Source organism: Mustela putorius, unplaced genomic scaffold (genome assembly GCF_011764305.1).
Source record: "Mustela putorius furo isolate JIRA1106 unplaced genomic scaffold, ASM1176430v1.1 tig00537303_pilon_pilon_pilon, whole genome shotgun sequence".
Taxonomy (NCBI): Eukaryota; Metazoa; Chordata; class Mammalia; order Carnivora; family Mustelidae; genus Mustela; species Mustela putorius.
This window is the reverse complement of record NW_025422441.1, coordinates 497053-524531: the sequence shown is the minus strand read 5'-3', so window position 1 is coordinate 524531 and position 27479 is coordinate 497053. Positions and strand designations below refer to the sequence as shown.

The window sequence follows — 27479 nt, the reverse complement described above, 5'->3', positions numbered from 1 at the left end:
CTAGATGCGGCTCATTGGTCCGCACTTCCGAGGCTAGGAGGACAGGGAAGGGCTGCTGATGGCGCGACAGGCAGCCTGTCCTGCCCCTGAGGAGTCCAGATGCCTGGAGGGGCTACCAGCCCAGACTCTCCCTGCTTCCAACCCAAATCCAAGATTTGCTCCCTGGCAGGCTCCCTGAGGTCCTGAGAGGTGTGCACCAGGGGGAGACCCTGGAGCGGCTGCCCCCCACCCTGCACGCCCACGGAGGAAACACTTGTCTGGAAGCAAGAGATGGCTTTACTGAGAGGGAGACTAGCAGTGGGGTGAAGGGGAGAGGCTGGCCGGGAAGGGAGAGTGTGGTCTGGGGGTTGCCTATGGTGTTACACGTCCAGGTAGGACTGGAAGCTCCGTCTCTTGTAAGTGCCCGGCTTGCGCTGCAGGATGCCAGGGCTGAATGTGGCCCCCAGCGGCCAGTGGCGGACGACGTGCCGGTACGAGGTGGCCGAACAGTCAAAGTAGTTAATGTTGAGCTTCCGGGCAATGTGACGGCCCAGGTATTCCATCTGCTGTGGGAACAGGTGGCGGTCAGGAGGAGACCAGTAAGCTCGGGTGCCCCCTCCACCAGCTGCCCGTGCTAAGGCCCGGGCACCCACAGCAGGGTGTTCCGGCTCAGCTGAAAAAGGCCCCATCCTAAGACCCTAAGCAGTGGCAGGCCTCCTGCAGCACGGAACAGGGGAGTGGAGTGTGTCTGGGGTCCCTGGGCGGGCTGGAGCAGACCCACCTGGTAACGCTCGGACAGCTGCACCAGCACCAGCGGCTCGAGCTGGTGGCCGCACAGAACCAACTGGAAGAAGCACCTTCCGTAGGCTGGAGAGGGGCGAGCAGCTCAGCCAGGGGCGCTGGGGCCCGCGGGGGCTCTGGGGAGCGAGCGCAGAGGGGCTGGGGTCGCAGGGCAGAAGGTCGGCTCGCCCTCACCCCCCCACCCCCGCCCAGTCCCCAAGCTGCTTCCTTGCACACCCGCCCCCGCCCGCGGCCGCGCCCGCTTCACCGTCGGAGCTGAGCGCCAGGCGCACGTAGACCAGGTGCATGGGCCCCTGGCACACGGTGCGGCCCTGGATGGAGAAGTGGTAGGTGCCGCGCGTGTGGTTCAGCACCAGGCGGCGACGGGGCAGGGACGAGATCAGGAGCCACAGGCCAACGACCACGCCGCACGCGGGGAAGCCCCACGTCTCCTGCTTCAGCACCTGCGGGAGCCGCGGGAGCCGCGGGAGCCGCGGGGGCCTCAGCTGCCAAAGGGCGTGGGGGTCTGGAGGGGTGCGCGGAGGGGGTCCAGGGCCTGGAGGCCGGCGGGGGCGGGGTGCGCGGAGGGGGGGGGTCAGCCCCGGGGAGGCCGGCGGGGGCGGGGTGCGCGGAGGGGGGGGTCAGCCCGGGGAGGCCGGCGGGGGCGGGGTGCGCGGAGGGGGGGGTCAGCCCGGGGAGGCCGGCGGGGGCGGGGTGCGCGGAGCACACCTGGCTCACGAGGCCGAAGCTGACGAGGACGAGGCAGACGACGAAGAGCAGAGCGCCCTTCCACAGCGTGTCCAGGTAGTACTCGAGCACGAAGACTGCGGGCGGGCGGCGCGTGAGCCTGGCTGGGCCCTGCAGGCGCCGCCGTCTCCCGGCGCCCCGGGCTTGGCCCCGCCCCCGCTCCAATCAGATCCCGGGGCCAGCCCCCGCCCTGCCCAAGCGGGACTGGACCCCGCGGGGGTTCAGCAGGGCTCCGCGCGCACCGTTGGGCTGCTGCTGGGTAAACGGGTAGAAGCTGTCGTGCTTAAGGCGCTGGGCCAGGTGGCGCTCCGTGCAGAAGAGTCCCAGGGCCCAGAGCTGGAAGCGCTTGCCCCCGGAGGTCGTGGGCAGGCCGCGGACGCGGCCCCTGGGGACCTGGGTTAGGAACGGAGTCAGCTGGGCTGCTGGTAGGTCGCCAGCACCCGGGGCTCGCGGTCGGACTGACCTCGTACCACGAAGGCTCCAGGGCTGCCCTTCAGGAAGGCTTTCAAAAGACGGAAGAGCAACACCAGCTGAGGCAGTGGCCTAGGCTGGGCGCGGCCTGGGTTCTAGAAGTTCTGAGCAGCGTGTTCTAGAAGGGGCTGTTGTTGACCACCCCTTCTGCAGGGAGTCCCCGGGTCTGGCCCGAAGTGAGCACGCGCTCACCCACGAGTCCCCACACCACCCAGCGCCACCCTCCTTGGCCTGGTTCGCAGTCCTCACCCGAAGGGAGGGTGGCAAAACGTCCCAGGCCGGAGGTGGAGAGAAATCCGCAGGCAGGATCCCCACACTGAACCCCACCGCTGAGCAGCCCCCCCCCCATCACCACTTTTGCCTAGGTAGACCTTGGACCACAACCACAGACCGCTCACCTCCATGTCCGAGGGCAGGACACACACTTGGGTCCAGGACTCAGGCCCAGGGAGGAGTGAGCAAGGGATGACCACAGGCAGCCTCAGGCACCCTGGGAGGCCACCCCCACCCTACCCCACAGGCTCTCCGCCAGTTCCAGCCTTAGACGCTTCCCTCAGGTACGAGACCTGTCCTCTCATCCCCACCCGAAGGACCACACAGAGTTCCTAAAATGTTTTATTGTAACAAAACGCTCAATCATCCCGAACACGTAAAGGGTGGAGGGCACCGGTGGCCACCTGAGCGCCCGGGGTCCGGGACTGCCTAGCCAGAGGAGGGGAGGCTGGTAAGCAGCTGCTCGAGGCACCACTGGACTTCCTCCTGGCCTCGGTAGGCCCGCTTCAGGCCCCGAGGGAGGCAGCGGCAGGACTCCAGGTTGAGGTAGAGCAGGCCTGGGCAGCTGCTGATCACAGAGCTGGAGGGGCAGAGCAGGCCATGGGGACCAGAGCCACTGGTTCCTGGAAGACCCGGGCCCTGGCAGGGCTAGGCCAGCATAAGGAGCCCTCTCTGCCCAGGCGCCACGGCTGGCTCTGCCACCCAGAGGCCCCAAGGCCCAAGCCCTGTACCCATGGTGTCCCTAAGGGCCATCCGAAGCAGGGGCCAGCCAATGTGTGCTCCCCTTTGGACCCTCGAAGCTTGCAAGGCAGGCCTCCAAGGGACAGGGGAAGGGGATGCTGACCTGACTGTGCTTGGTGTGACCCGGGTGCCCCTGAGGTTGACAGAGCATAAGGCGGGGGGTGAGCCCCCAGGGGTGGCTGAGAAGGCAGCCAAGGCCTGCTCCAAGTCCTTCTCGCTGAAGCCCTGGCCACTCAGGTCCAGCTCCCGCAGACTGTGGCGCCATTTGTGGGTCAGCAGATGGCTGCCCTCTTTGGCCAGAGTCAGCCGGTCGGACATGCCATAGAGGCCCAGGTGAAGCTGTTGTAGCTCTGGAGACAAAGGGTGTTCACGAGCTGTGGGGCGGGCAGGGGGAGCCACACCCTTCCCACCTGGCCAGCACCCAGAGGAAGCGGACCCTGGCACGGCAGATCACACAGGCCAGCCGGTGTGATGCGGGCACAGCCTCGAAGATCCAGCAGGCGCAGACTCGGGGAGCCGTGGAGCAGGCGGCCCAGGGCCTCATCGCTCACAAAGTTGCAGGTGGAGCCGGCAAGGCAGAGCTCCTCGAGGCTGGGGAAGCCCGGGCCGGGAGCCGCCACTCGCCCGGCAGGCTTGGGCAGCCACATCAGGTTCAGCAGCCGCAGCACCTGGAGGGAGTCCCAGGCTGCAGATGGGGAGGGAGGGTGGCAGGCGGGGGAGGCAGGCCATCGGGTACCAGCAGGTGGGAGAGGCGGGGCCTCAGTACCTGCAGCTGGGGGCAGCCCTTCTGCAGGGCCTCCACAGGCAGCTGGAGAGGAGTGCTGTTGCGACTGATGCCGGTGCTCACCTCCAGGACCTGGAGCCGGGGGCAACAGCTGCCCTGCAGAGGGGTCACAGAGCGCAGGCTCAGCGGCCTGGCAGTCCCCGGCTCAGCACTGGGCTCGCCTGTGCCTGCCACCAACCTACCAGCAGCGCACCCAAGATGGCTGTCGTCTGGGAGCTGTAGGTCAGCCACAACTTGCGCATTCGGGGCCCTGCCTCCTCCAGGAAATTCACCACAGCTGTGGACTCCACCTGGGAACCCAGCACATGGGTACCTGTCACTCTGGCCCAGGCTTCTTCAGGACCCCTGGGGACACAGGGCTCACCATGGAGTGCTGTATGTCCAGGCTGTGGAGCTGGGAGCAGGCCTTGGCCAGCATGACCAGAGTGTCGGGGGTCACGCCGTGGCAGTCAGAAAGCTTGAGGAAGGTGAGCCGCGGACAGCACTCGCTAACCAGCTGTGGAAGACAGAGCACCAGCCAAGATTGGGTCTCTGTGGTCCACGAAGGAAAGAAACCAGTGGCCGACGCCAAGCCCTCTCTACTGTCTCAGCTAGGACCTCCTTTCTGCCCTGGAAGGCCAGCACGGGTGCTCCCACTTCTGACACCTCCCTGCTGAAAGAGAAAGGCAAGGAGAACCCGGCAGGCATCCCCATGGGGCCGCTGGGATCTGGGTGCCTGACCCACTGCCTGGAAGTACTGGGCAATCCCCAAGCGTCACGGCTGGTGTGCAGGGCCGCCTAGAGCTCTCACCTTCAAGACAGGGTGTACCTGGGACTTCCAGTGGATGAGGGTCAGCCTCTGGAGCTGGGAGAACCTGGCCGACAGCAGAGGCAGAGCTGCATAGTGTCCCCACGCTGCCCCTTTGTCAGCATCAGCCCATCCCGTCACTTTGGTGTAGGGGACAGAAATGGGCCTGCGGCTTTCTCGGAGCCACAGCAACGAAGCCAGGGAACAAAGAAAGGAGGGGCCGGCTCACCGACTGGGCATCAGCCACTCCAGAGAGGCAAGAAGCTTCTTCTCGGCCTTGGCTCCGCTCTTGGCCGGGCGACCAGCCAGCGGGGGCGACAGGGTCACGGTGTGCCAGAGCGCAGGCTGGGAGGCGGCCTCGTGCCAGCGGCGGCACACGCGTGCAGCCCTGGGGGGGAATCTCAGCTGAGGGGCCGGGCCTTTCGTGGCCGTTGCTGAGCGGGTTTTCTAAGAGGAGAGGCCGGTCACGACGCTGCGGCCACCTCAGCTCAAGGACAGGCCCTGGGGACTCACTGGACGCCCGAGGGACGGTGCCCTCTCGCACGCGTGTGCGAGCGCTCCCCCGGCCACGCGCTCTGCCCCCCACCCCCCGCCTCAGCCACCCGCGGGGCCGGGCAGGAGGTCAGCCCGAGCCCCGCTGCGGCGCTTGACGGGCCCGGGTACCTGCCGAGGAAAGGCATGGGCCCCTCGGCCGCCACCAGCAGCCCGAAAATCTGCAGCAGGATTTCCAGCGGGATGCGGTCGCCCCAGCCCGGGTCGGGCCCCCGCGGCGGCTCCGGAGCGGGCGCCGCTCTAGGCCTGGCCTTGGCGGCCGGGGCGCGGGCCGCCCGTCTTTGCGCGCGGGGGCGGGCCGGCCCGGGGCCCGGCAGCAGCAGCAGCATGCTGTCCGACTGCAGCAGGTGGTACCCGGAGCCGCGGGGCACCAGCCGGTCCCACCACCAGTCCTCGGCCGAGCGAGCCCGCGCCCCGGCCGGCGGGGCGCCCCGCACCCTGCGCCGGGCCCGCCGCGCCGCCCCGGGAGCCATCGCCCCCAGCCCCACGCCCCGGGCTGCCCGCTGCCGCGGAAGAGTCGAGGCCGCCGGAAGGAGGCGGGGCCGCGGGAGGAGGCGGGACCGGAAGCCCGGGCCGCCCCCCCCCGTCCGCTCCCCCTTGCGGGGCGGGACTTCCGGCGGCGGGTCCTGCCGGGGACGGGCCGGCCCGCGGCTTCCTCCGGTTCGGGTGAGCTGGCCTTCCTGCTCGGGCGCGCCGGCGTCTCCCAGCCCCACCGGCTCCGGGCTGAGGCCGCGCCCCTGGGCCGCCGCCCGCGACCTCGGAGTGCGGCGAGACGCCGCGCCGTCGGGCGGGGAGCGCGCAGGTGCGGGGTCAGGAGGCGCGGGCAGCGCCGCGCCCCGGGCAGCTCCTCGCCGCCCGCCGGACGCAGCGAGGGCGGGTCCCGGCCCGCCGCTCCCCGCGGAGCCCGACTGCGCTCCGGCTGTCGCGGGTCTCGCAGAAGCAGCACAGGTGTGCGTGGCGCCGTGGCGGTGCCCCGTCCCGGAGTCCGTGTCGTTTGGGGTGAGGGTGGTGGTCTCACCAGCTCAGACCCGACGGTGGAGTCCGTTTTTCCTCGTTTTCCTCTGGGGTCGTGGCTCCGTGGGCCCGGCGTGCCGTCCGGTTGGTTTGGCGCCTGCCATCCCCAGGTTCCCTGGTCCAGGCGGCCGGAGCCTCTTCTGACTCCACTTCGTCTTTGACCTGTGATCCCGCGTGCGTGCCTGTTCCTTTCGAGATGGAAGAGGCCTTCAGTTCCCAGGAGAGCTGAAGCCTTTTCTTTGGGTCTAGGTGGGGAAGAGGAGCGGGCGTGCCCCTGGCCTGTTCTGAAGGGCCCAGCCTTGCGCTGAATGGCAGCACCCGCACTGGGCCGTCAGCTGTGGACCCACCTGCTGGTAGCCCTCTTTGGCATGGGCTCCTGGGCTGCCATCAACGGGATCTGGGTGGAGCTGCCGGTCGTGGTGAAGGACCTTCCGGAGGGTAAGTGGGAGTGGGCAGGGGAGCGGGGCTTCGGTGTGCTCGCGGAGGCCGGTTGCAGCTGCGCCTGGTCTTTTAGCACCTGACTTGGCTTTCTCCCTTCCTGGCAGGTTGGAGTCTCCCGTCATACCTCTCTGTGCTTGTGGCGGTGGGGAACCTGGGTCTGTTGGTGGTGACCCTGTGGAGGCGGCTGGCTCCGGGCAAGAGCGAGCGGGCTCCCATCCAGGGGGTCCAGGCGCTGAGCATAGCGGGCACAGCCCTGCTGGCCCCCCTGTGGCACCATGTGGCCCCAGTCACAGGGCAGCCCCACTCCGTGGCCTTCCTAACGCTGGCCTTGGTGCTGGCACTGGCGTGCTGTGCCTCTAACGTCACTTTCCTGCCCTTCTTGAGCCACCTGCCACCTCCCTTCTTGCGCTCCTTCTTCCTGGGTCAGGGCCTCAGTGCCCTGCTGCCCTGCGTGCTGGCCCTTGTGCAGGGCGTAGGCCACCTTGAATGTTTGCCATCTCCCACCAATGGCACCCTCTGGCTCCCCCACGACTTCCCAGAGCGTTTTCCCGCCAGCACCTTTTTCTGGGTGCTGACCGCTCTTCTGGTCACTTCGGCCGCCGCCTTCCAGGGTCTCCTGCTGTTACTGCCAACCCCGCCATCTGCACCCACAGGGGGTCCGGGGTCTGGCCTGCGGGCGAGGGCCCCAGCGGTGGAGGAGGAGGAAGAGGCCTCACCACTGCAGGAATCACCGAGCCGAGCAGCACGCGTCACTCCCAGCCCAGACGCTGAGACCCAGCGGCTGCTCTCTGTCCACAGAGCCTGCCTGTTGGGCCTGCTGGCCGTCACCAATGCGCTGACCAATGGTGTGTTGCCTGCGGTGCAGAGCTTTTCCTGCTTGCCCTACGGCCGCCTGGCCTACCACCTGGCCGTGGTGCTGGGCAGTGCTGCCAACCCCCTCGCCTGCTTTCTGGCCATGGGCGTGCTCTGCAGGTACTCAAAGGTCCCCGAGCTCTTAGGGGTAGAGTTTAGGGATGGGGGCTGGGTCTGGGTGCAGCCAGCCCTGAGCTTCTGCTCCCCCCTGCAGGTCTCTGGCAGGGCTGGGTGGTCTCTGTGTGCTGGGTGTGCTCTTCGGGGCCTACCTGATGGCACTGGCAGTCCTGAGCCCTTGCCCACCCCTGGTGGGCACCTCTACAGGAGTGGTCCTTGTGGTAAGTACACTGGGGACACCGAAGCAAAGAGGGCTGCGGTGGGGAGGGGTTTCCCCCAGGGCAGGGAGCCCCTCGTGCTCTCCTGCTTCTGTGTTCGCCCTCCCCAGGTGCTGTCATGGGTGCTGTGCCTGGGTGCGCTGTCCTATGTGAAGGTGGCTGCCAGCTCCCTGCTGCACAGCGGCGGCCGGCCGGCACTGCTGGCAGCTGGCGTGGCCATCCAGGTGGGCTCCCTGCTCGGGGCTGTTGCCATGTTCCCTCCCACCAGCATCTTTCACGTGTTCCGCGGCGGGACGGACTGTGTGGACCAGTGTAGCTCCTAAGCCTAGGCAGCTGGAGGACCGAGATGCCCCAGCGCCCGCATCCCCAGGGGCCTCCTCACACGTGGGCTCACTCTTGGACACCTGTACACTCCACAGCAGACGCTGGTCAGAGTGGGGACCACAGAACAGTCCCAGAGCCAGGGCCCAGCTAGGGCTGTGGGCTTGGCCCCGAATCTGGAACCTGTGTGGGGTTTGCACAATAAATCACTGTTACTCCATGGGTCCGAGTAGTTAACTTCTGTAGCCCCTTTCTGTGCAGAGAGACCTCGCTGAGCTGCAGTGGTGACTTGAACTGTTTGTTGAGCAGGGGTCCCCCCGCCCCCCACCCCCCGGCTGGCTGCTCTCATAGGTCCTGGGGTTGTGCCCTCTGAGCCCTGGACTCTTGCTCCCCATCCCTCCATAGCTTTTTGGAACTCCCCCCAGAGGACGGGTCATGGTCGGCAGAGGTAGCGCCGTGTCGGCCCAACAGCAGCTCACCCAGGGTCTCCCGCTGAGTGGTGAGGCTTCGGCCCATCTGGGCCACTGCTCTGTACGCGCGTCCAAGCTGTGTGGGCTGGGCCAGCTGGGCGTGAGGGTCAGACAGGACAGGCTGTCTCTGTTTTGGTGACCTGGCAATGGTAGTGTGTGTTTCTTTGTGGGAGGGTCCTGCCAGGGGGCTTATGTCTGGGCTTTCCTGCAGGATCCAGGCATAGAAAAGGCTCAGTGAGTCGGCTTAGAAGAGACTGGGGTATAAGCTGCCAGCCAGTTTAGGGATCCGTCTGGTCAGGAGCACTGCTGCCTTCCCTGAGCCACAGGTGTCTAGTTTCTGGCTCCTTCTGTGATCAAATGTATGAATGGCCCATATGCTTTTTTTCTCCCTGGGCTTCTGACAAGTCCTGTCCCTGAGCAGCGCCCACTCAACGCAGCCTGGGAGAGCAGTCTGGGCCTCCGCTTGGCTAGTGTCTGCGGGGGCCAGAGCAATAGCACCGATTGCAGTCTGTGCTGAACGGGGTGCTTCTGTACAGAGGGCTGGAGGGGACTGGAAGGAGTGCCGAAGCCGGGCAAGGGGCCAGGCAGGGGCTCGGAGGATCGGGATGGAAGTGCGGTGATCAGAGGCTCAGGCTTCTTTTTTTTTTTTTTTTTAAAGATTTTATTTATTTATTTGACAGACAGAGATCACAAGTAGGCAGAGAGGCAGGCAGAGAGGAGGAAGCAGGCTCCCCGCAGAGCAGAGAGCCCGATGCGGGGCTCGATCCCAGGACCCTGAGATCATGACCTGAGTGGAAGGCAGCGGCTTAACCCACTGAGCCACCCAGGCGCCCCGAGGCTCAGGCTTCTGCCCCCTCCTCTGGACTTGCTGGGCAGGCCAGAAGCAGAGGCCCATGAGACGGGCTCCACAGGGGAGGCAGGACACCTGAGCTGCGATCTGGTGTGACTGGTCTGGCGCTGAAACCCTGTTCTTCGGTGGGGGCTCGAAAAGTGGCTCCTCCCCCGCCTGCCGCAAGCCCTTCCCACCATTGTTCCCGTCTCCGGAATGCCCTTTTCAAACTTGAGAAGCTGCCTGTCCTTGACTTGGCCTGCACATGGGCCTTTGAAGGTCTCCTTCCCAGCCTGGCAGGACCTGCTGGGCAGGAGAGTAGGAAGAACCCCAGGCCCTGGACGCCGGAGCCTCTGCTCTGGGCCTGCATCAAGTATGGGGACAGTCCAGGCTCCCAGGTGGCTCCGACACAGCCCAGTTCTGAGGACAGGGGCCGGCCTGCCTGCCAGGTCCCAGCCTCCCAAGTTGCTGATGGCCTGGAGAAGGAGCCGAGGCCGTGGGGGGTTCACATGGCTGTTTGCTTTTGGGAGTCCGGGCTGGTGGGCGGGTGTGAGCTGCAGAGAAGCTGTCTTTGGTGGCGGCGAGTGGAGAGGTTCAGAGGGAGGAGGTGAGGACACGCGCTGGAGTGGAGTGGCCGCGGGCCTTGGCACACCCCTTCCCTGGGCACACACTCTGCCCTCATCCCCCGGCACCCTCCCCTGCCCACATGGGCTGGAGCTGGTGGAGCTGCCTCCCAGTTCCTGCCCTTTTGTCAGGAAATGATCAAAGGAGCCTCTAACCTGCCCACATGTGCATTTGTGCCTGGCCCAAGGGCCACAGAGGAGTCAGGCCCCGTGGGACATCCCCGTCTCCTGGAAGCGGGGGGGGGGGCGGGCAGGTGGCCCTGAACCTCGGGCCAGGGCCGGAGGTGGACAATTTAAGGAAGCCACTGCCCTTAGAAGCCTCGGGGGCCTTCCTGTCAGTGCCTTGTAGGAAATAAGGGGAGGGAGATGCTGAAGGGCCAAGTTCTTGACACACCCGGCGCACCCTTCCTGCGCGTGGCTGTCCAGCTCTGAGCTGGGTCACCAGGGCACCCCCACGGCCAGCTGGACAGCAGGTGGCCCACGACTCAGGCTCCCAGTCCCGTCCAGAGGGTCTCAAAAACCCAGGGCTGGGGGCAGTCTGAAGGAGACCCCAGAGGGGAGGCAGTGGCCAAGGCAGGCCCTTTGGCACCTGGCTGTCCACAGACAATGCCCCCCTGGGGAAGGGCAAGACGTGAGCGACAGGCCCACCGAGGCCCTGTCCCAACCCGAGGCTCCTGGAATCAGAGCCGGGCTAGCTAGGGTGTGGCCTGCCCCATGCCGCTTCCTTTCCCAGGTGTGTGGCCACCTCACCTGCGGCTGAATCTGTGCGTGTCTGGACCAGGCTCGCCTGGCTTTGGTGGAATGACTAAAGGTCCTCTGGTTCTCAGCCTGTTGGAGTCCCTAAGGTGTGACTTCCAATCTGGTTGAAGGTATGATAATGCCTGGCTGGTGAAATGGTTGTGTCCTGCCATTAGATTCTGCTCAGGGCCCCCACTGCATGGCTTGGGGACACAGGACAGGGGTCCTCTAAGGGGCTTCCTCCTCTCCATGGAATTCAAAGGGACCTCCTGGCTCTGTGGCACCAGAAAATGGGAATGCGGGAGCCTCTGGGACCCTGGCCAGTGACCGAGGGCAGGTCATCAGCCGTTTGGAGTCAGCCGCTCTGGCCATGCCCACCCCGTCTCAGGGATGCTAAGTGCCTGAGGCCACAGGGCCCCTTAGGGCCTCCCCACTGCAAGCACCGGCCTCCTCCTCTCCGTCGCTCCTTCCAGGGGGCTTGGAGGCTGCTAGGGTTCCGATGGGGTGCTCATCGCAGGGCCCCGCCCCTGCCCTCTGGTTGGTGGGTGACCCAGACGGTCCAGTCATGGTGTCCATCATCCCGCCCACAGCGACTGAACTAGGGGGCCGCTGCTCCTGTGGAGCAGCTCAAGGTCTACCACGACATCTGTCTTACGGTGTCAGTCATCCCGAAAGCTATGACAAGCTACCCAAACTGCTCCTGGAGCACACCTGAGAATGAAGGCACCCCAGAGGCAAGCAGGGTGAGGGGTGGAGGGGGCGGAGCCCAGAAAACATCCTGGGATCACCTGCATCCGGTTGCACCTACGCTGATCTCTGGACGTCCAGTCACAAGGGCCCGCGGCATCTTGCTTGCTGAAGCGAGGTGAGTTGATTGCCCCGTGTTCCCCCCCCAAGGGAATGGTGACTCTTGCCTCCCTGAGACATTCAGGACAGTTCAGACCTTCGGACACCCGGCGCTGGTCCATCTTTCCTTGCCTGGGGCGAGTCGGTCATTCTCGTGGCAACACTCCCTGTCACCCTCCCCATGACCGTTCCCTCTCCTGGGCCTCCACCTCCAGTTCCCTAGCACAGTGGTTCCCTGACCCGCTCCTGCGAGGGAGAGTTCAGAACTTTCTAGACAGGGTCGGGCTGCTCTCAGGGGAAGTTCCTTTGTGTCCGCATAACCGTATGCGCATGTTCATTTGGTGACAGACGCGTGCAAACAACTTCAGAGTTTCCATCGCTTTGCAGAGGTGGTGGAAAAACTGAGCTAATTTAAAAGCAGGTTAGAAAGGATTTCCTACCTAGTCTCCCCACCCCCCCCCAGCCTCCCTAAATGTTCCCTTTGTTGTTTTCTTTTTAAAGTAGGCCCCACGCCCAGCACAGGGCCTGCATTCACGACCCTGAGATCAAGGCCCGAGCTGAGATCAAGAGCCACCCAGGCGCTCCTGAACGTTTGTTCTGTGGCTGGCACCGCTCTGAGCGGAGTGGGTGGTGCGGCTGCAGACGGTGGAGCGCCAACCCTGCGAGCAGGTCTCTGGGAAGGCAGGCCACCAGCCTGGGGAAGGCATGAGAGCACAGGGCAGAGGAGAGAAGGTGTTCATACCTGGGGCCAAAGAATGGAGACAGGAAAAGAAAGCAGGTGCCCCGCAAAGCCAGGGATCGGGAGCCTCCGCTCAAGAGCAGACCCGGGGAAGGGCCCTTGTGATGAGGCCGCCGGGGATTCCCCTCGGGCGCGGGGGAGCTGGGGGGAGCTGGCAGTGAGGCCAGCTTGGGGCTGGGAGCCTGGAGCCAGTCATCCTCTCACTGAGGTCTCCAGGGCGAGCAGCGGGCGGGCTTCTCTGTGTTGAAAGTGGCTGTCCTGGCTGGCTGGGTGGGTCCCTCTCCAAAGCAGTGTCATGGCACCTGTCTAGGGCTCCTGACCTGAAGGACATCACACTTCTCTTTGAAGATTTTATTTATTCATTTGACAGAGATCACAAGTAGGCAGAGAGGCAGGTATTGAAAGAGGGAGGGGGAAGCAGGCTCCCCGCTGAGCAGAGAGCCCGATCTGGGGCTCGATCCTGGGACCCAGGATCATGACCTGAGCCGAAGGCAGAGGCTTAACCCACTGAGCCACCCAGGCTCCCCAAGGACATCATACTTCTTTATTTTTCCAAATGAAGAGGCCCCTTCCCTCTCCCCTCCACCCACCAAGCCAGAGGTCTCCCAAGCTCCGCTAGCCCCGGCCTCCCCCCTCCCTGGCTGTGCTGGGAGCACAGGGCTCAGAGCGGGGCCGGGGTGGGCGGGCATCCAGCCCTGGGAGACACCCATCAGAGCGGGTGCTGGAGCATACTGGGGGGACTTGAGCAGGGGGACCTTAGGGCCAGAACCTTGAGGAATTGGGGCCTGAGGATGTGGCAGATGGGGACTGAGGTTAGGGTTAAGTTTTGGCTGAAGTGAGAGGACACTGGACAGTAGCTCAAATCCACATTAAAAATAAAGAGCACTGGAAAAGGTGACTACGAACCTTTGTACAAAATTGTACAAATGTACAAAATTCCGTATTCGGGCATTTTTGTCTTTTTAACTTTTTCTTGTCCTATCTGATTAAAAATATAACTGCATGAAACAGTAATCATTAAACTATGTTGATGGATCTATAAGATATAAACATGTAATCTGTATGACAGTAATAGGGAAGAGTACGGAATGGAGATACGCAAGAGCAAATAGAGGAGTGACGTTCGTGTATATCACTGAAGTGAGGCTGTGTTAATAAGAACCGGACAGTTATAATGAAGACGTTTAATTTAATTCTCAGGAAATCACCAAGAAAATAACAACAACAAAAAACTAGTAAGAGAAATTACAAGAAAATTGAAATAGTACACTAGAAAATATCTGTTTAGCACAAAAGGTTGTGATGGAGGAAAAGAAGAACAAAAAGATAAGACATATATTTTATTATTTTTATTATTATTATTTTTTTGAGTAGACTCCACCCCAATGTGGGGCTTGAACTCAAACCCTGACATCAGAAGTTGGTTGCTCTACTGACTGAGACCTAGGACATACAGAAAACACAGCAAAATGACAGATGTAAATTTTACCTGATCAGTCAGTACATTAAATGTAAATGAGTTACCCACAGAATGGATTTTAAAAATGATTCTTATATGTGCAGCTCTTAGATCTTGGGGTTGTGATTTAAAGCCCTGAGTTGTGTATAAATATTGCTAAGGTAAATAAACTTAAAAAATAAAATGATGGGGCACCTGGGTGGCTCAGTGTGTTAAAGCCTCTGCCTTCGGCTCAGGTCATGATCTCAGGGTCCTGGGATCGAGTCCCACATTGGGTTCTCTGCTCAGCGGGAGCCTGCCTCCCCCTCTCTCTGCCCGCCTCCCCGCCTACTTGTGATCTCTCTCTGTCAAATAAATAAATAAAATCTTTTTTAAAAAATTAAAAAATAGGAAAGATATTCCATGCAAACAGTAACCAAAAGAGCTGGAGTGATGCCTGGATGGCTCAGTCGGGTGACTGACTCTTGATTTCAGCTCAGGTCATGATCTCGGGGGCGTTGTGCCTCTCCTGCTCCTTCCCCATCTCATGCTGGCTCACTCTCTCTCAAATAAAATCTTTTTAAAAAGGGGGGGTGCGCCTGTGTGGTTCAGTGAGTTAAGGCCTCTGCCTTCAGCTCAGGTAATGATCTCGGGGTCCTGAGATTGAGCCTCACATCGGGCTCTGCTCAGCCGGGAGCCTGCTTCCCCCCTCTCTCTGCCTGCCTCTCTGCCTGCTTGTGATCTCCGTCAAATAAATAAATAAAATCTTTTAAAAAGTTAAAAAAATAGCTGGAGTAGCTATACTGATTTCAGACAAAATAGACTTTAAGGCAAAAATGGTTACTTGAGACAAAAGGACATTTTAAATTAATTAAATTTAAAAATAAATTTTAAAAATTTAAATTAATTAAAAGGTGAAACCAGAAATAATTTACTAACATATATGCACTTAACAGAGTCAAAACATATACTGAAAATCTTACAGAATTGAAGGGAGGGGCGCCTGGGTGGCTCAGGGGGTTAAGCCTCTGCCTTCAGCTCAGGTCAGGATCTCGGAGTCCTGGGATCAAGCCCCACATCGGGCTCTCTGCTCAGTGGGGAACCTGCTTCCCCCTCTCTCTCTGCCTGCCTCCCTGCCTACTTGTGATCTCTCTCTCTGTCAAATAAAGAAACAAAATCTTTAAAAAAAAAAAAAAGATTGAAGGAGAAATGAATAATTCAGGAATAACATTTGTAGATTTTAATACCCTGCTTACAATAATGGGTAAAACAACTAAACCAGAATATCAACAAGAAATTGAATATTTAAAAAACAATACTCCAAGCAGACCTAAATGACTTTTTTAAAACAATCCACCAGGAGTGCCTGGGTGACTCAGTTAAGCTTCTGCCTTTGGCTTAGGTCATGACCCCAGGGTCTTGGGGTCTTGACCCCAAGTCGGGCTCCCTGCTCAATGGAGAGCCTGCTTCTCCTTCTCCCTCTGCTCCTCCTCCCCCCACTCATGGTCGGTCTCTCTCTCTCTCTCTCTCACTGTATTTCAAACAAACAAAATCTTTAAAATAAAATAAAACAAAACACCCAACAACAGCATAATACATACTGCTTTCTGGTGCACATAGGATATTCTACAGCACAGATCATATGTTAGTCCATAAAACAAGTCTCAATAAATTTAGAAGGACTGGAATCTTACAGAACATGTTCTTTGACCACAAGTTAGAAATAGCAAAAACTGGGACGCCTGGGTGGCTCAGTGGGTTAAGCCGCTGCCTTCGGCTCGGGTCGTGATCTCAGAGTCCTGGGATCGAATCCCGCATCGGGCTCTCTGCTCAGCAGGGAGCCTGCTTCCTCCTCTCTCTCTGCCTAACTTGTGATCTCTCTCTCTGTCAAATAAATAAATAAATAAATCTTTAAAAAAAAAAAAAAAAAAAAAAAAAAAAGAAATAGCAAAAACTTAGAAATTAAAAATCAGGAATAGAAGGAAAGTTGGGAAATCCACAAATATGTGGAAAAGAAAAAATACACTTCTGCATAACCAATGGGCCAAAGAAGAAGTCACAAGGGAAATTAGAAAATACTTTGATATGAATGAAAATAAACACACCACAGGGAGGCCTGGGTGGCTCAGTCAGTTAAGCATCTGGCTCAGGCCATGATCTCAGGGTTGCGAGATGGAGCTGTGAATGGGGCTCTGCCCTGGGCGTGGAACCTGCTCAAGATTGTCCTCTCTGCCCCTCCGCTCTACCTCTCCAAGAAGAAATTAATACACCACATACATGTAAAGATACAGTGAAAGGAATGTCGAGACAGATTTTGAGCTGTAAACTCCTGTAGTTAGAAGAAAAGTATCAAATCAGGTGTGCCTGGGTGGCTTAGTTAAGTGTCTGCCTTCAGCTCAGGTCATGATCCTGGGGTCCTGGGATTGAGCCCCATGTTGGACTCCCAGCTCAGTGGGGAGCCTGCTTCTGCCTCTCCCTCTGCCTCTCCCCCTGCTTGTCCTCATTCTCTCTGTCAAAATAAGTAAATGAAATCTTACAAAATATGTCAAATCAATAACCTTCATTTCTACTTTAAGAAATCAGAAAAAGAAGAGCAAACTAAACCCAAAACAAGCAGAAGGGAGAAAATAATAAAGATTAGTGCAGAAATAAATGAAATATAAAGTAGAAAGTCAATAGAGAAAATCAACAGTTGGTTCTCTGAAAAGATTTAAAAAATTGACAAACTTTTAGCTAGACTGACCAAGAAGAAAAGACAAAATTCAAATTGCTAAAATCAAGAATGAAAAATGAGACATTGCTACTGAACTTACAGAAATCAAAAGGATTAAAGGGTAATATTATGGGGGTGCCTGAGTCACTCGGTGGGTTAAAGCCTCTGCCTTCAGCTCAGGTCATGATCCCAAGGTCCAGGATCGAGCCCCGCATCGGGGTCTCTGCTCAGTGGGGAGCCTGCTTCTCTCTCTCTCTCTGCCTGCCTCTCTGCCTACTTGTGATCTCTGTCAAATAAATAAATAAAATCTTAAAAAAAAAATGCAAGAGAAAAGAAAACAGTTACATAAATGGGTAACCCCATAAAGCTATCAGAGGATTTTTCAGAAGAAACTTTGCATATACTGAAAACCTTACAGAATTGAAGGGAGGGGCACCTGGGTGGCTCAGTTGGTTGAGCAGCTGCCTTCGGCTCAGGTCATGATCCCAAGGTCCTGAGATTGAGCCCCACATCAGGCTCCCTGCTCAACAGGAAGCCTGCTTCTCCCTCTCCCACTCCCTCTGCTTGTGTTCCCTCTCGCTGTGTCTCTTTCTGTCAAATAAATAAATAAATAGAATCTTTATTTTAAAAAGTACTAAAAAACATGTTAACAAGGTTGTGGATACAAGATTGATATACAGAAATCTGTTGTCTTTATATACTAGCCATGAACAACTTGAAGAGAAATTATGAAAAAAAAATCATTTACTATAGCATCAAAAATAATTAAATACTTGGAAATGAATTTAACCAAAAAAAGTACAAAACTTATATACTGAGTACTATAAAACATTGAAAAAAATTAAAGAAGATGCAAGAATTTGGGGTGCCTGGGTGGCTCAGTCAGTTGAGCATCTGACTCTTGATTTCAGCTCAGGTCGTGATCTTGGGGCCATGAGATTGAGCCCTGTGTCAGACTTGTGCTCAGCTTGGAGTCTGCTAGAGATTCTCTCTCTCTCTCTCTCTCTCCCTCTCTCCTTCTGCCCTACCCTCAAATAAATAAATAAATCTTAAAACAAAACAAAACAAAACTTGGGCACCTGGGTGACTCATTCTGTTAAGCATCTGCCTTTGGCTCAGGTCATGATACCAGGGTCCTGGGATTGCGTCCAACATCAGGCTCTCTGCTCAGCAAGGTTCCTGCTTCTCCCTCTCCCTCTGCTTGCTGCTCCCCTGCTAGTGCTCTTTCTCTTTATCTCTCTGTTGGATAAATGGATAAAATATTTAAAAAATAAAAAGAAAATTAAAATAAAGACTCAGGTTAATGGAAACAGATTCCATGTTCATGGATCCTAAGATTTAATATTGTTAAGATGGCATCACTCTCCACACTGATAGACAGGTTCAAGAAATTCCTATCAAAATTCAAGGGTTTTTTAATGCAGAAATCAACAAGCTGATCCTAATATTCATAACAAGATGCAAAAGATGTAGAATAGCCAAAATAATCTTTAAAAATAAAGTTGGAAGAATCACTCACACTTTCCAATTACAAAACCTGGCACAGAGCTACACTAATCAATACTGAGCAGTACTGGGGTGCCTGGCTGTCTCAGTTGGTAGAATATAGGGTCTTAGATCTCTGGGTCATGAGCTCAAGCCCCATGGTGGGCATAGAGATTACTTAAAAAAAAAAAAAAAAAAAGCTGGGCAATACTAGTACCGATGTAAGGATAGACATGAGGGCAATGAAATGGAATCAGGAGTTCTGAAAGAGATATTATACTTATGTAATGATTACGGTTAATTGATTTTTCACAAGATGCCAAGAGAGAGCAGGAGATGTAGCTGAATTTCCTAAAACATAGGAACAGACACAGAGAGTTAGATGAAATGAGGAGACAGAGTAAGATGTCCCAAATGAAAGAATGGGACAAACCATAGCAAGATACCTAACAAAAGAGAGGTAAGTAATATGACTGATAGAGAATTTAAAGTAATGGCCATAAAGATACTCACCAGAATGGAGAAGAGAGTGGAGAATCTCAGTGAGACCCTCAACAAAGAAATAGAAGACATGAAAAAGAACCGATTGGAGATGAAGAACTCAATAACTGAAATTAAAAATACACTAGAGGGAATAAACAGTAGATTAGAGGAAACAGAAGAACAGATCAGTCACTTAAAGGACAAAGGAACAGAAAGTCACCAAGCTGAACAGCAAAAAGAAAAATGAATAATAAAAACTGGCTAATGGAACAGGTTAAGGGAACTCAGCCCATCATCCAGTGTGACAACATTCACATCATAGGAGTTCCAAAAGGAGAAGAGAGAGAAAAGGAGAAAGAGGGACGCCTGGGTGGCTCAGTTGGTTAGGCAGCTGCCTTCGGCTCAGGTCATGATCCCAGCGACCTGGGATCGAGTCCCACATCCGGCTCCTTGCTCCGCAGGGAGCCTGCTTCTCCCTCTGACTCTGCCTTCCACTCTGTCTGCCTGTGCTCGCTCTCACTCGCTCTCTCTCTGACAAATAAATAAATAAAATCTTTAAAAAAAAAAAAAGAAAATTTATATGAAGAAATACTAGCTGAAAACTTCCTGAATCTGGGAAAGGAAACAGAAATCCAGATATAGGAGACACAGAGTCTCCAACAAAATCAAACCAACGCAGTCCACACCAAGACACATAGTAATTAAAATAGCAAAAAGTAGAGTGCCTGGGTGGCTCAGCTGTTAAGCAGCTGCTTTCAGCTCAGGTCATGATCCCAGGGTCCTGGGATCAAGTCCCACACTGTTGTGGGAGCTCCCTGCTCCATAGGAAGCCTGCATCTCCCTCTCCCACTCACTCTGCTTGTGTTCCCTCTCTTGCTGTGTGTCTCTCTCTGCTAAAAAAATAAGTAAAATCTTTTTAAAAAATAGTAAAAAGTAATGATAGAGACTTTTAAAAGCAAGAGAAGAGATGGGGAGCGTGAGTGGCTCAGTGGGTTAGGCCTGTGCCTTTGGCTCAGGTTGTGATCTCAGGGTCCAGGGATTGAGCCCCATGTCGGGCTCTCTGCTTGGCAGGGAGCCTGCTTCCCTTCCCCTCTCTATGCCTGCTTGTATTCTCTGTCAAATAAATAAGTAAAATCTTAAAAACAAAACAAAACAAAAAGGCAAGAGAAAAGAAAACAGTTACATAAATGGGTAACCCCATAAAGCTATCAGAGGATTTTTCAGAAGAAACTTTGCATAGCGGAAGAGAGTGGCATGATATATTCAATGTGCTGATAGGAAAAAAACCTGCAGCCAAGAATACTCATCCAGCGTTCAGAATAGAAGGAAAGATAAGTTTCCCAGACAAAATAAGTTCAAGGAATTCATCACCACTAAGCCAGCTCAACAAGAGATGAGTGGAAAGAAAATATCATAACAGTAAGAAAAGTAGGAAGCACAAAAGCAGTAAAATTAAGTATCTCTCTAAATGTCTGTCAATGGATTCACAAAACAAAAGGATGTAAAGTATGATACCATATACCTAAAACTTGGGGGGAGGCAGGTAAAGAATTGTTTCAACTTAAGTGACCATCAATTTAATATAGACTGCTACATGTAGAAGAGGTTATACACAGACCTAATGGTAAACACAATTCAAAATCTGTAATGGGGGCACCTGGGTGCCTCAGTGGGTTAAAAGCCTCTGTCTTCACCTCAGGTCATGATCCCAGGATCCTGGGATCCAGCCCCACATTGGGCTCTCTGCCTGCTTCTCTGCCTACTTGTGATCTCTGTCTGTCAAATAAATAAATAAAATATTTTTCAAACAAAAGCTCTGTAATGGATACATGCAAAATAAAGAGAAAGGAATCCAAGTATGTCACTAGGGAAAGCCACTAAGGAAAGCCAGCAAACCATGAGACAAGAGAACAAGAGAAGAAAGGAACAGAGAACAACCATAAAACAAAACAACAGTAAAACAAGTACCAAAATGGCAGTAAGTACATACTTGTCAATAATTCCTTTGAATGCAAATGGACTAAACAATCAAAATACATAAGATGATGGAATGGACAAAAAGGCAGGACCCACCTATATGCTGCCTATAAGAGACTCATTTCAGACCTAAAGACACCTGCAGATTGAAAGTGAATGGATGGGAAAGTATTATTGTGCAGTGGAAGGGAAAGGAAAGCAGGGTAGCAATACTTATATCAAACAAAATAGACTTTTTCATTTTTTTAATTACTTAATTAATTTATTTGACATAGAGAGACACACACACAGTGAGAGAGGGAACACAAGCAAGGGAAGTAGGAGAGGGAGAAGCAGACTCCCTCTGAGCAGGGAGCCTGACACGGGGCTCAATCCCAGGACACTGGGATCATGACCTGAGCCAAAGGCAGATGCTTAATGGTCTAAGCCACCCAGGCATCCCAAAAATAGACTCTTTTTTTTTTAAGATTTTATTTATTTATGTGACAGAGAGAAAATCACAAGTAGGCAGAGAGGCAAGCAGGGGTGGGGGAAGCAGTCTCCCCACTGAGCAGAGAGTCTGATGTGGGGCTCAATCCCAGGACCCTGAGATCATGACCCGAGCCGAAGGCAGTGGTTTAACCCACTGAGCCACCCAGGCGCCCCCCCCAAAATAGACTTTTTTAAAAATGTATTTTGTTTATTTTTGAGAAAGAGAGAGTGCATGAGCACAAGAAGGGAAAGGGGTAGAAGGAGGAGCAGACTCCCTACTGAGCAGGGACCCCCCCAGCACTGCCCGATGCGGGACTCGATCCCAGGACTCTGGGATCATGACCTGAGCCAAAGACTGGTGCTTAACCCTGCCCAACAAAATAGATTTTAAAGCAAAGACTCAACAAGAAACAAAGGACACTATATAAACCATAAAGGGGACAATCTAACAATAAGATATAATAGTTGTAAATATTTATGCACCCACCATGGGAGCACCCAAATACATAAAACACCTAATAGCAAACATACAGAAAGTAATTCATAGTAATGAAATAATAGTAGGTGACTTCAACACCCCACTTAACGTCAACAGACAGCTCATCCGAACAGAAAATCAACAAGGAGATAGCGGCTTGCATGATACAGTGGACCAGACGGATCTGACAAATGTATTCAGAACATCCCATCTTAAGACAGTGGAATCCACATTATTTTCAAGTGCAGTGGACCAGACGGATCTGACAAATGTATTCAGAACATCCCATCTTAAGACAGTGGAATCCACATTATTTTCAAGTGCAAATGGAACATTCTCCAGAATGATCACATACTGGGTCATATAACAAGTTTCAACAAATCTAAAAACACTGAAGTTATACCATGTATCTTTCCCAAACACATTGCTGGAAAACTAGAAATCAACCGCATGGAAAAATCTGGAAAGAGCACAAATACATGGAAGTTATATAACATGCTACTAACCAACAAGTGGGGCAAGTAAAAAATCAAAGAAGAAATTTAGAAAACACATGGAGAGGGCGCCTGGGTGGCTCAGTGGGTTGGGCCTCTGTGTTGGCTCAGGTCATGATCTCAGGGTCCTGCGATCGAGTCCTGCATCAGGCTCTCTGCTCAATGGAGAGCCTGCTTCATCCTCTCTCTCTGCCTGCTGTTTGCCTACTTGTGACAGAGAGATCTCTCTGTCAAACAGATAAATAAAATCTTTTAAAAAATAAAGAAAGGAAGGAAGAAAGAAAGAAAAGAAAACAAAACAAAACTTCCTGCAAAGCAAACTTATGGTTTAACACTTGTTATCCACATAAATAACCAGGTCACACTTACTGAAAAGAGCCTGATTTTATGTCCTAGAGTGATCTTTATTTGGAAAAAAAATTTTTTATTGAAAAGTGGGGGGAGGGGCGCCTGGGTGGCTCAGTGGGTTAAGGCTTCTGCCTTTGGCTCAGGTCATGGTCCTGGGGTCCTGGGATCGAGCCCCAAGTCGGGCTCTCAGCTCAGCGGGGAGCCTGCTTCTCCCACTGCTCCACTCACCCCTGTCTGCCTCTCTGCCTACTCATGATCTCTCTCTCTCTCTCTGTCAAATAGATAAATAGAATCTTGAAAAAAAAAAGATTTTATTTATCTATTTGTCATAGAGAGACAGTGAGAGAGAGAGAGCAGAAGCAGGGGGAGCAGCAGGAACCCCACAGAGCAAAAAGCCTGTTGCAGGACTTGATCCCAGGACCTTGGGACCATGACCTGAGCCAAACGCAGATGCTTAACCTACTGAGCAGACAATACATTAGTGGTATTTCTCTCACTCTTTTTAAATGAACATATAATGTATTATTTGTTCCAGGGGTACAGGGCTGTGACTCATCAGTCTTATGTAATATCCAGTGCTCATTACATCACATACTCCCCAATGTCCATCACCAGTGACCCCACCCTCCCACCCACCTCCCCTCCAGCAACCCTCAGTTTGTTTCCTAAGATTAAGAGTCGCATGGTTTGTCTCACTGTCTCGTTTCACTTATTTCATTTTTCATTCTCTTTCCTTATCCTCTGCTTTGTTTCTTAAATTCCACATATTAGGGGCATCTGGGTGGCTCAGTGTGTTAAGCCTCTGCCTTCAGCTCAGGTCATGATCTCAGGGTCCTGGGATCGAGCCCCACATTGAGCTCTCTGCTTGGCAGGGAGCCTGCTTCGCCCTCTCCCTCTGCCTGCCTCTCTGCCTACTTGTGATCTCTCTCTGTCAAGTAAATAAATAAGTAAATAAATCTTTTTAAAAATTCCTCATATCAGTGAGATCATATGATAATTCTCTTTCTCTGATTGACTTATTTTGCTTAGCATAATATCCTCTAGTTCCATCCATATCATTGTAAATGGCAAGATTTCTCTTTTTGATGGCTGTGTAATATTCCATTGTATATATTTATACCACATCTTTATCCATTCATCTGTTGATGGCCATCTGGCTCTTTCCATATTTTAGGTATTGCAAACATTGCTGCTGTAACCATTGGGGTGCAGATGTCCCTTTAGATCACTACATCTGTACCTCTGGAGTAAGTGTGCATTAGTGCAATTGCTGGGTCAAAGAGTAGCTCTATTTTTAACTTTTTTTTAAAGATTTTATTTATTTATGTGACAGAGAGAGAGAGATCACAAGTGGGCAGAGAGGCAGGCAGAGAGAGAGGAAGGGAAATGGGCTCCCCACTGAGCAGAGAGCCCAATGTAGGGCTCGATCCCAGGACCCTGAGATCATCACCTGAGCCGAAGGCAGAGGCTTAACCCACTGAGCCACCCAGGCGCCCCTATTTTTAACTTTTTGAGGAACTTCCATACTGCTTCACAGAGTGGCTGGACCAGCTTGCATTCTCACCAACAGATTTTTGCCTCTTTGGTTAGGTTTATTCCTATGTATCTAATGGTTTTGGGTGCAACTGTAAGTGGGATCAGCTCCTTATTTTCTCTTTCTTCAGGCGCATTGTTAGTGTGTAAAAATCCAACTGATTTCTGTGCATTGATTTTATACCCTGCCACTTCACTGAATTCCTGTAAGAGTTCTAACAGGTTGTTTTTGTTTTTGTTTTTGTTTTTGTTTTTGTTTTTGCGGGAGAGTCTTTTGGGTTTTCCACATAGAGTATCATGTCCTCTGCAAAGAGTGGGAGTTTGACTCTTCTTTGCCAATTAGGATGCATTTTGTTTCTTTCTGTTGTCCGATTGCTGAGACTGGGACTTCGAGTATTATGTTGACCAGCAGTGATGATAGTGGACATCCTGCCATGTTCCTGACCTTAGGGGAAAAGCTCTGTTTTTCCCCATTGAGAATGATATTCACTGTGGGGTTTTCATAGATGGCTTTTACTATATTGAGGTATGTCCCCTCTATCCCTATACTTTGAAGAGTTTTATTCTTTAAAATTTTAAATGTTTTTATTTATTTGAGAGAGTGAGAGTGGGGAGGGGCAGAGGGAGAAGCAGACTCCCCACTGAGCAGAGAGCTCAATGCAGGGCTCACTCCTGGGACTCCAGGATCATGATCTGAGCCAAAGGCAGACGCCCAACTGACTGAGCCACATAGGCACCCATATGAAGAGTTTTAATCAATAGTGTACTTTGTCAAATGCTTTTTCTGCATCGATTGAGAGGACCATATGGTTCTTGTCCTTTTACTTATGTAGTATATTACTTTGATATGTGGATATTGAACCAACCTTGCAGCCAAGGAATAAATCTCCCTTGGTCGTGGTGAATAATCCTCCTAATGTACTGTTGGATCCCATTGGCTAGTATTTGTTGAGAATTTTTGCATCTCTGTTTTCAAGGGATATTGGTCTGCAATTCTACTTTTTGATGAGGTGTTTGTCTGGATTTGGGATCAAGGTATTGCTGGCCTCATAAAAAGAGTTTGGAAGTTTTCCTTCCATTTCGCTTTTTTTTTTTTTTTGAAACAGCTTCAGAAGAATAGATATTAATTATTCTTTAAATGTTTGCTAGAATTCCTCTGGGAAGCTGTCTGGCCCCAGACTCTTGTTTGTTGGGAGATTTTTGATGACTGCTTTGATTTCCTTGCTGGCTATGGGTCTGTCCAGGTTTTCTATTTCTTCTTGGTTCAGTTTGGTTAGTTTATATGTTTCTAGGAATGCATCCATTTCTTCCAGATTGTCTAATTTGTAGGCATGTAGTTATTCATAATATGTTCTTATAATTGTATTTCTTTAGTGTTGGTGTAATCTCTCCTCTCTCATTCATGATTTTATATATTTGGGTCCTTTCTCTTTTCTTTTTGATACATCTATCCAGGGGTTTATTATTATATTAATTCTTTCAAAGAACCAGCTCCTAGTTTCGTTGATCTATTCTGCTATTCTTTTGGTCTCTATTTCATTGATTTCTTTTCTCATCTTTATCATTTCTCTTCTCTTGCTGGGCTTAGGCTTTATTTGCTTTCTTTCTCTAGCTCCTTTAGATGCAGGGTTAGGCTGTGTATTTGAGCCCTTCCTTGTTTTTTGAGAAAGGCTTGTAGTGCCATATACTTCCGTTTTAGGACCACCTTTGCTTCATTCCAAAGGTTCTGAACAGTTGTGTTTTCATTTTCATTTGTTTCCATGAATTTTCAAAATTCTTCTTTAATTTATTGACCCATTCATTCTTTAGTAGGATGATCTTTAGCCTCTGTGTATTTAAGTTCTTTCCAACTTTTCTCTTTTGATTGAGTTCCAGTTTCAAAGTATTGTGGTCCAAAAATTTGCAGGAAATGATCCCAGTGTTTTGGTACCAGTTGAGACCTGATTAGTGATGCAGGATGTGATCTGTTCTGGAGAATGTTTCATGTGCATTCAAGAAGAATGTGTATTTTGTTGCACTGGGGTGAAACGTTCTGAATACATCTGTGAGGTCCATCTGGTCCAGGATGTCATTCAAATACCTTATTTCATGGTTTCTCTTCTGCTTAGATGATTTGATCATTGCAGGGGGGGGGGTCTTAAGGTCCCCTGCTATTATTGTATTATTATTGACGTGTTTGATTTTGTTATTAATTGGTTTATACAATTGGCTGCTCCTATGTTAGGGGCATAAATATTTACAATTGTTAGATATTATTGTTGGATAGTCCCTTTAATTGTGATATAGTGTCCTTCCTTATCTCTTATTACAGTCTTTGGTTTAAAATGTAATTTGATGGGGTATCTGGGTGGCTCAGTCATTAGGCATCTGCCTTCAGCTTAGGTCGCGATCCCAGGGTCCTGGGATCAAGTCCCACATCGGGCTCCCTGCTCAGAGGGAAGCCTGCTCCTCCCTCTCCCTCTTCCCATGCTGTATTCCCTCTCTTGTCTCTTTCTCTGTCAAATAAAGAAATGAGATCTTTAAAGAAAAGAAGAAAGAAAAAAACCAAAATATTTAAAATGTGATTTGTTTGGGGTGCCTGGGTGGCTCAGTGGGTTAAAGCTCTGCCTTCGGCTCAGGTCATGATCCCGGGGTCCTGGGATCCAGCCCCGCATTGGGCTCTCTGCTCAGCTGAGAGCCTGCCTCCCCCCTTCTCTCTGCCTGCCTATCTCTGCCTGCTTGTGATCTCTCTCTGTCAAATAAATGAATAAAATCTTAAAAAAAAATAAAATGTGATTTGTTTGATATAAGGATTACTACCCCAGCTTTCTTTTTATTTCCATTACCATAATAAATGATTTCCCATCCCCTTCAGTTTAAATCTGGAGGTGTCTTTGAGTCTAAAAAGAGTCTCTTGCAGACAGCAGTTTGATGGTTCTTGCTTTTTTATCCAATCTGGAACTCTGTGTCTTTTGACTGGGGCAGTTATCCCATTTACATTCAGGGTATGAATTTAGTGCCATTGTATTGCCTGCAAGGTGACTGTTACTGTATATGGTCTCTGTCCCTTTCTGGTCTATATTACTTTTGGGCTCTCTCTTTGCTTAGAGAACCCCTTTTAATATTTCTTGTAGGGTGGTCTGGTGATCACAATTTTTTTTTTAGCTTCTTTTTGTCCTGAAAGCTTTTATTTACTCCTATTTTGAATGACATCCTAGCTGGATAAAGTATTCTTGGCTGCATATTTTTCTCATTTAGCACCTAAATACATCATGCCAGTCCTTTCTGGCCTGCCAGGTCTCTGGGGATAGGTCTGCTGCTAATCTAATTTTTCTACCCTCATAAGTTACATACCTCTTGCAGCTGCTTTCAGGGAGCCTGATGCAGGGCTTAATCCCAGGACCCTGGGATCATGACCTGAGTTGAAGGCAGACGCTTAACGACTGAGCCACCCAGGTGTCCCTCTCGTTCTCTTTCTTGAGGTGAGTTTTTCCATCTTATCTTTCTGTCCAGAGAAGAATAAATGAATGAGAGAACAAAATACTAAAATGGCAAAAAGGCCCCAGAGAAATATACACTAAACAAATCAGGAGACCTGAAACTGGGAAGGAAAAAAAAGGAGGGGGAGAGAGAATATAATCAGACAGATAAGCAGAATAGAGCAATACACTGGACTCTGTGTATTTTGGTCTGTTTTTTAGAAAACTAGATCCCAAAATTATAAAGAAAGAAAAACATATACATACAAAAATAAAATT

At 52.5% G+C, this 27479-nt stretch overlaps 3 protein-coding genes across 5 annotated transcripts; 1 reads left to right on the top strand and 2 right to left on the bottom strand.

Moving 5' to 3' along the window:
* Nucleotides 1-256: 256 nt before the first annotated feature.
* Nucleotides 257-2381, bottom strand: TMEM249 (transmembrane protein 249). Its single transcript, XM_045074061.1, has 6 exons — nucleotides 2376-2381; nucleotides 1749-1899; nucleotides 1489-1583; nucleotides 1028-1223; nucleotides 761-846; nucleotides 257-545 (listed from the first exon to the last, which is right to left on the bottom strand). The coding sequence occupies exons 1-6, from the start codon at nucleotides 2379-2381 to the stop codon at nucleotides 360-362; spliced, it is 720 nt and encodes a 239-aa protein (XP_044929996.1). The 3' UTR covers nucleotides 257-359.
* A 198-nt stretch (nucleotides 2382-2579) lies between these two features.
* Nucleotides 2580-5609, bottom strand: FBXL6 (F-box and leucine rich repeat protein 6). The gene is made up of 9 exons (XM_045074179.1): nucleotides 5226-5609; nucleotides 4792-4950; nucleotides 4566-4629; nucleotides 4140-4271; nucleotides 3958-4065; nucleotides 3758-3871; nucleotides 3428-3659; nucleotides 3095-3341; nucleotides 2580-2830 (listed from the first exon to the last, which is right to left on the bottom strand). The coding sequence occupies exons 1-9, from the start codon at nucleotides 5585-5587 to the stop codon at nucleotides 2680-2682; spliced, it is 1569 nt and encodes a 522-aa protein (XP_044930114.1). The 5' UTR covers nucleotides 5588-5609; the 3' UTR covers nucleotides 2580-2679.
* Nucleotides 5610-5709: 100 nt separating this feature from the next.
* SLC52A2 (solute carrier family 52 member 2) lies at nucleotides 5710-8297 on the top strand. 3 transcript variants are annotated; one of them, XM_045074192.1, is made up of 5 exons: nucleotides 5710-5780; nucleotides 6378-6566; nucleotides 6674-7541; nucleotides 7636-7759; nucleotides 7867-8297. In XM_045074192.1, exons 2-5 carry the CDS (start codon nucleotides 6437-6439, stop codon nucleotides 8077-8079), a joined length of 1335 nt encoding a protein of 444 aa, XP_044930127.1. In that variant the 5' UTR covers nucleotides 5710-5780; nucleotides 6378-6436; the 3' UTR covers nucleotides 8080-8297. The 3 variants fall into 3 exon arrangements, with proteins under 3 accessions (XP_044930127.1, XP_044930128.1, XP_004779469.1); XM_045074193.1 differs by lacking the exon at nucleotides 5710-5780 and adding an exon at nucleotides 5785-5916; XM_004779412.3 differs by lacking the exon at nucleotides 5710-5780 and adding an exon at nucleotides 5927-6062.
* Nucleotides 8298-27479: the final 19182 nt, after the last annotated feature.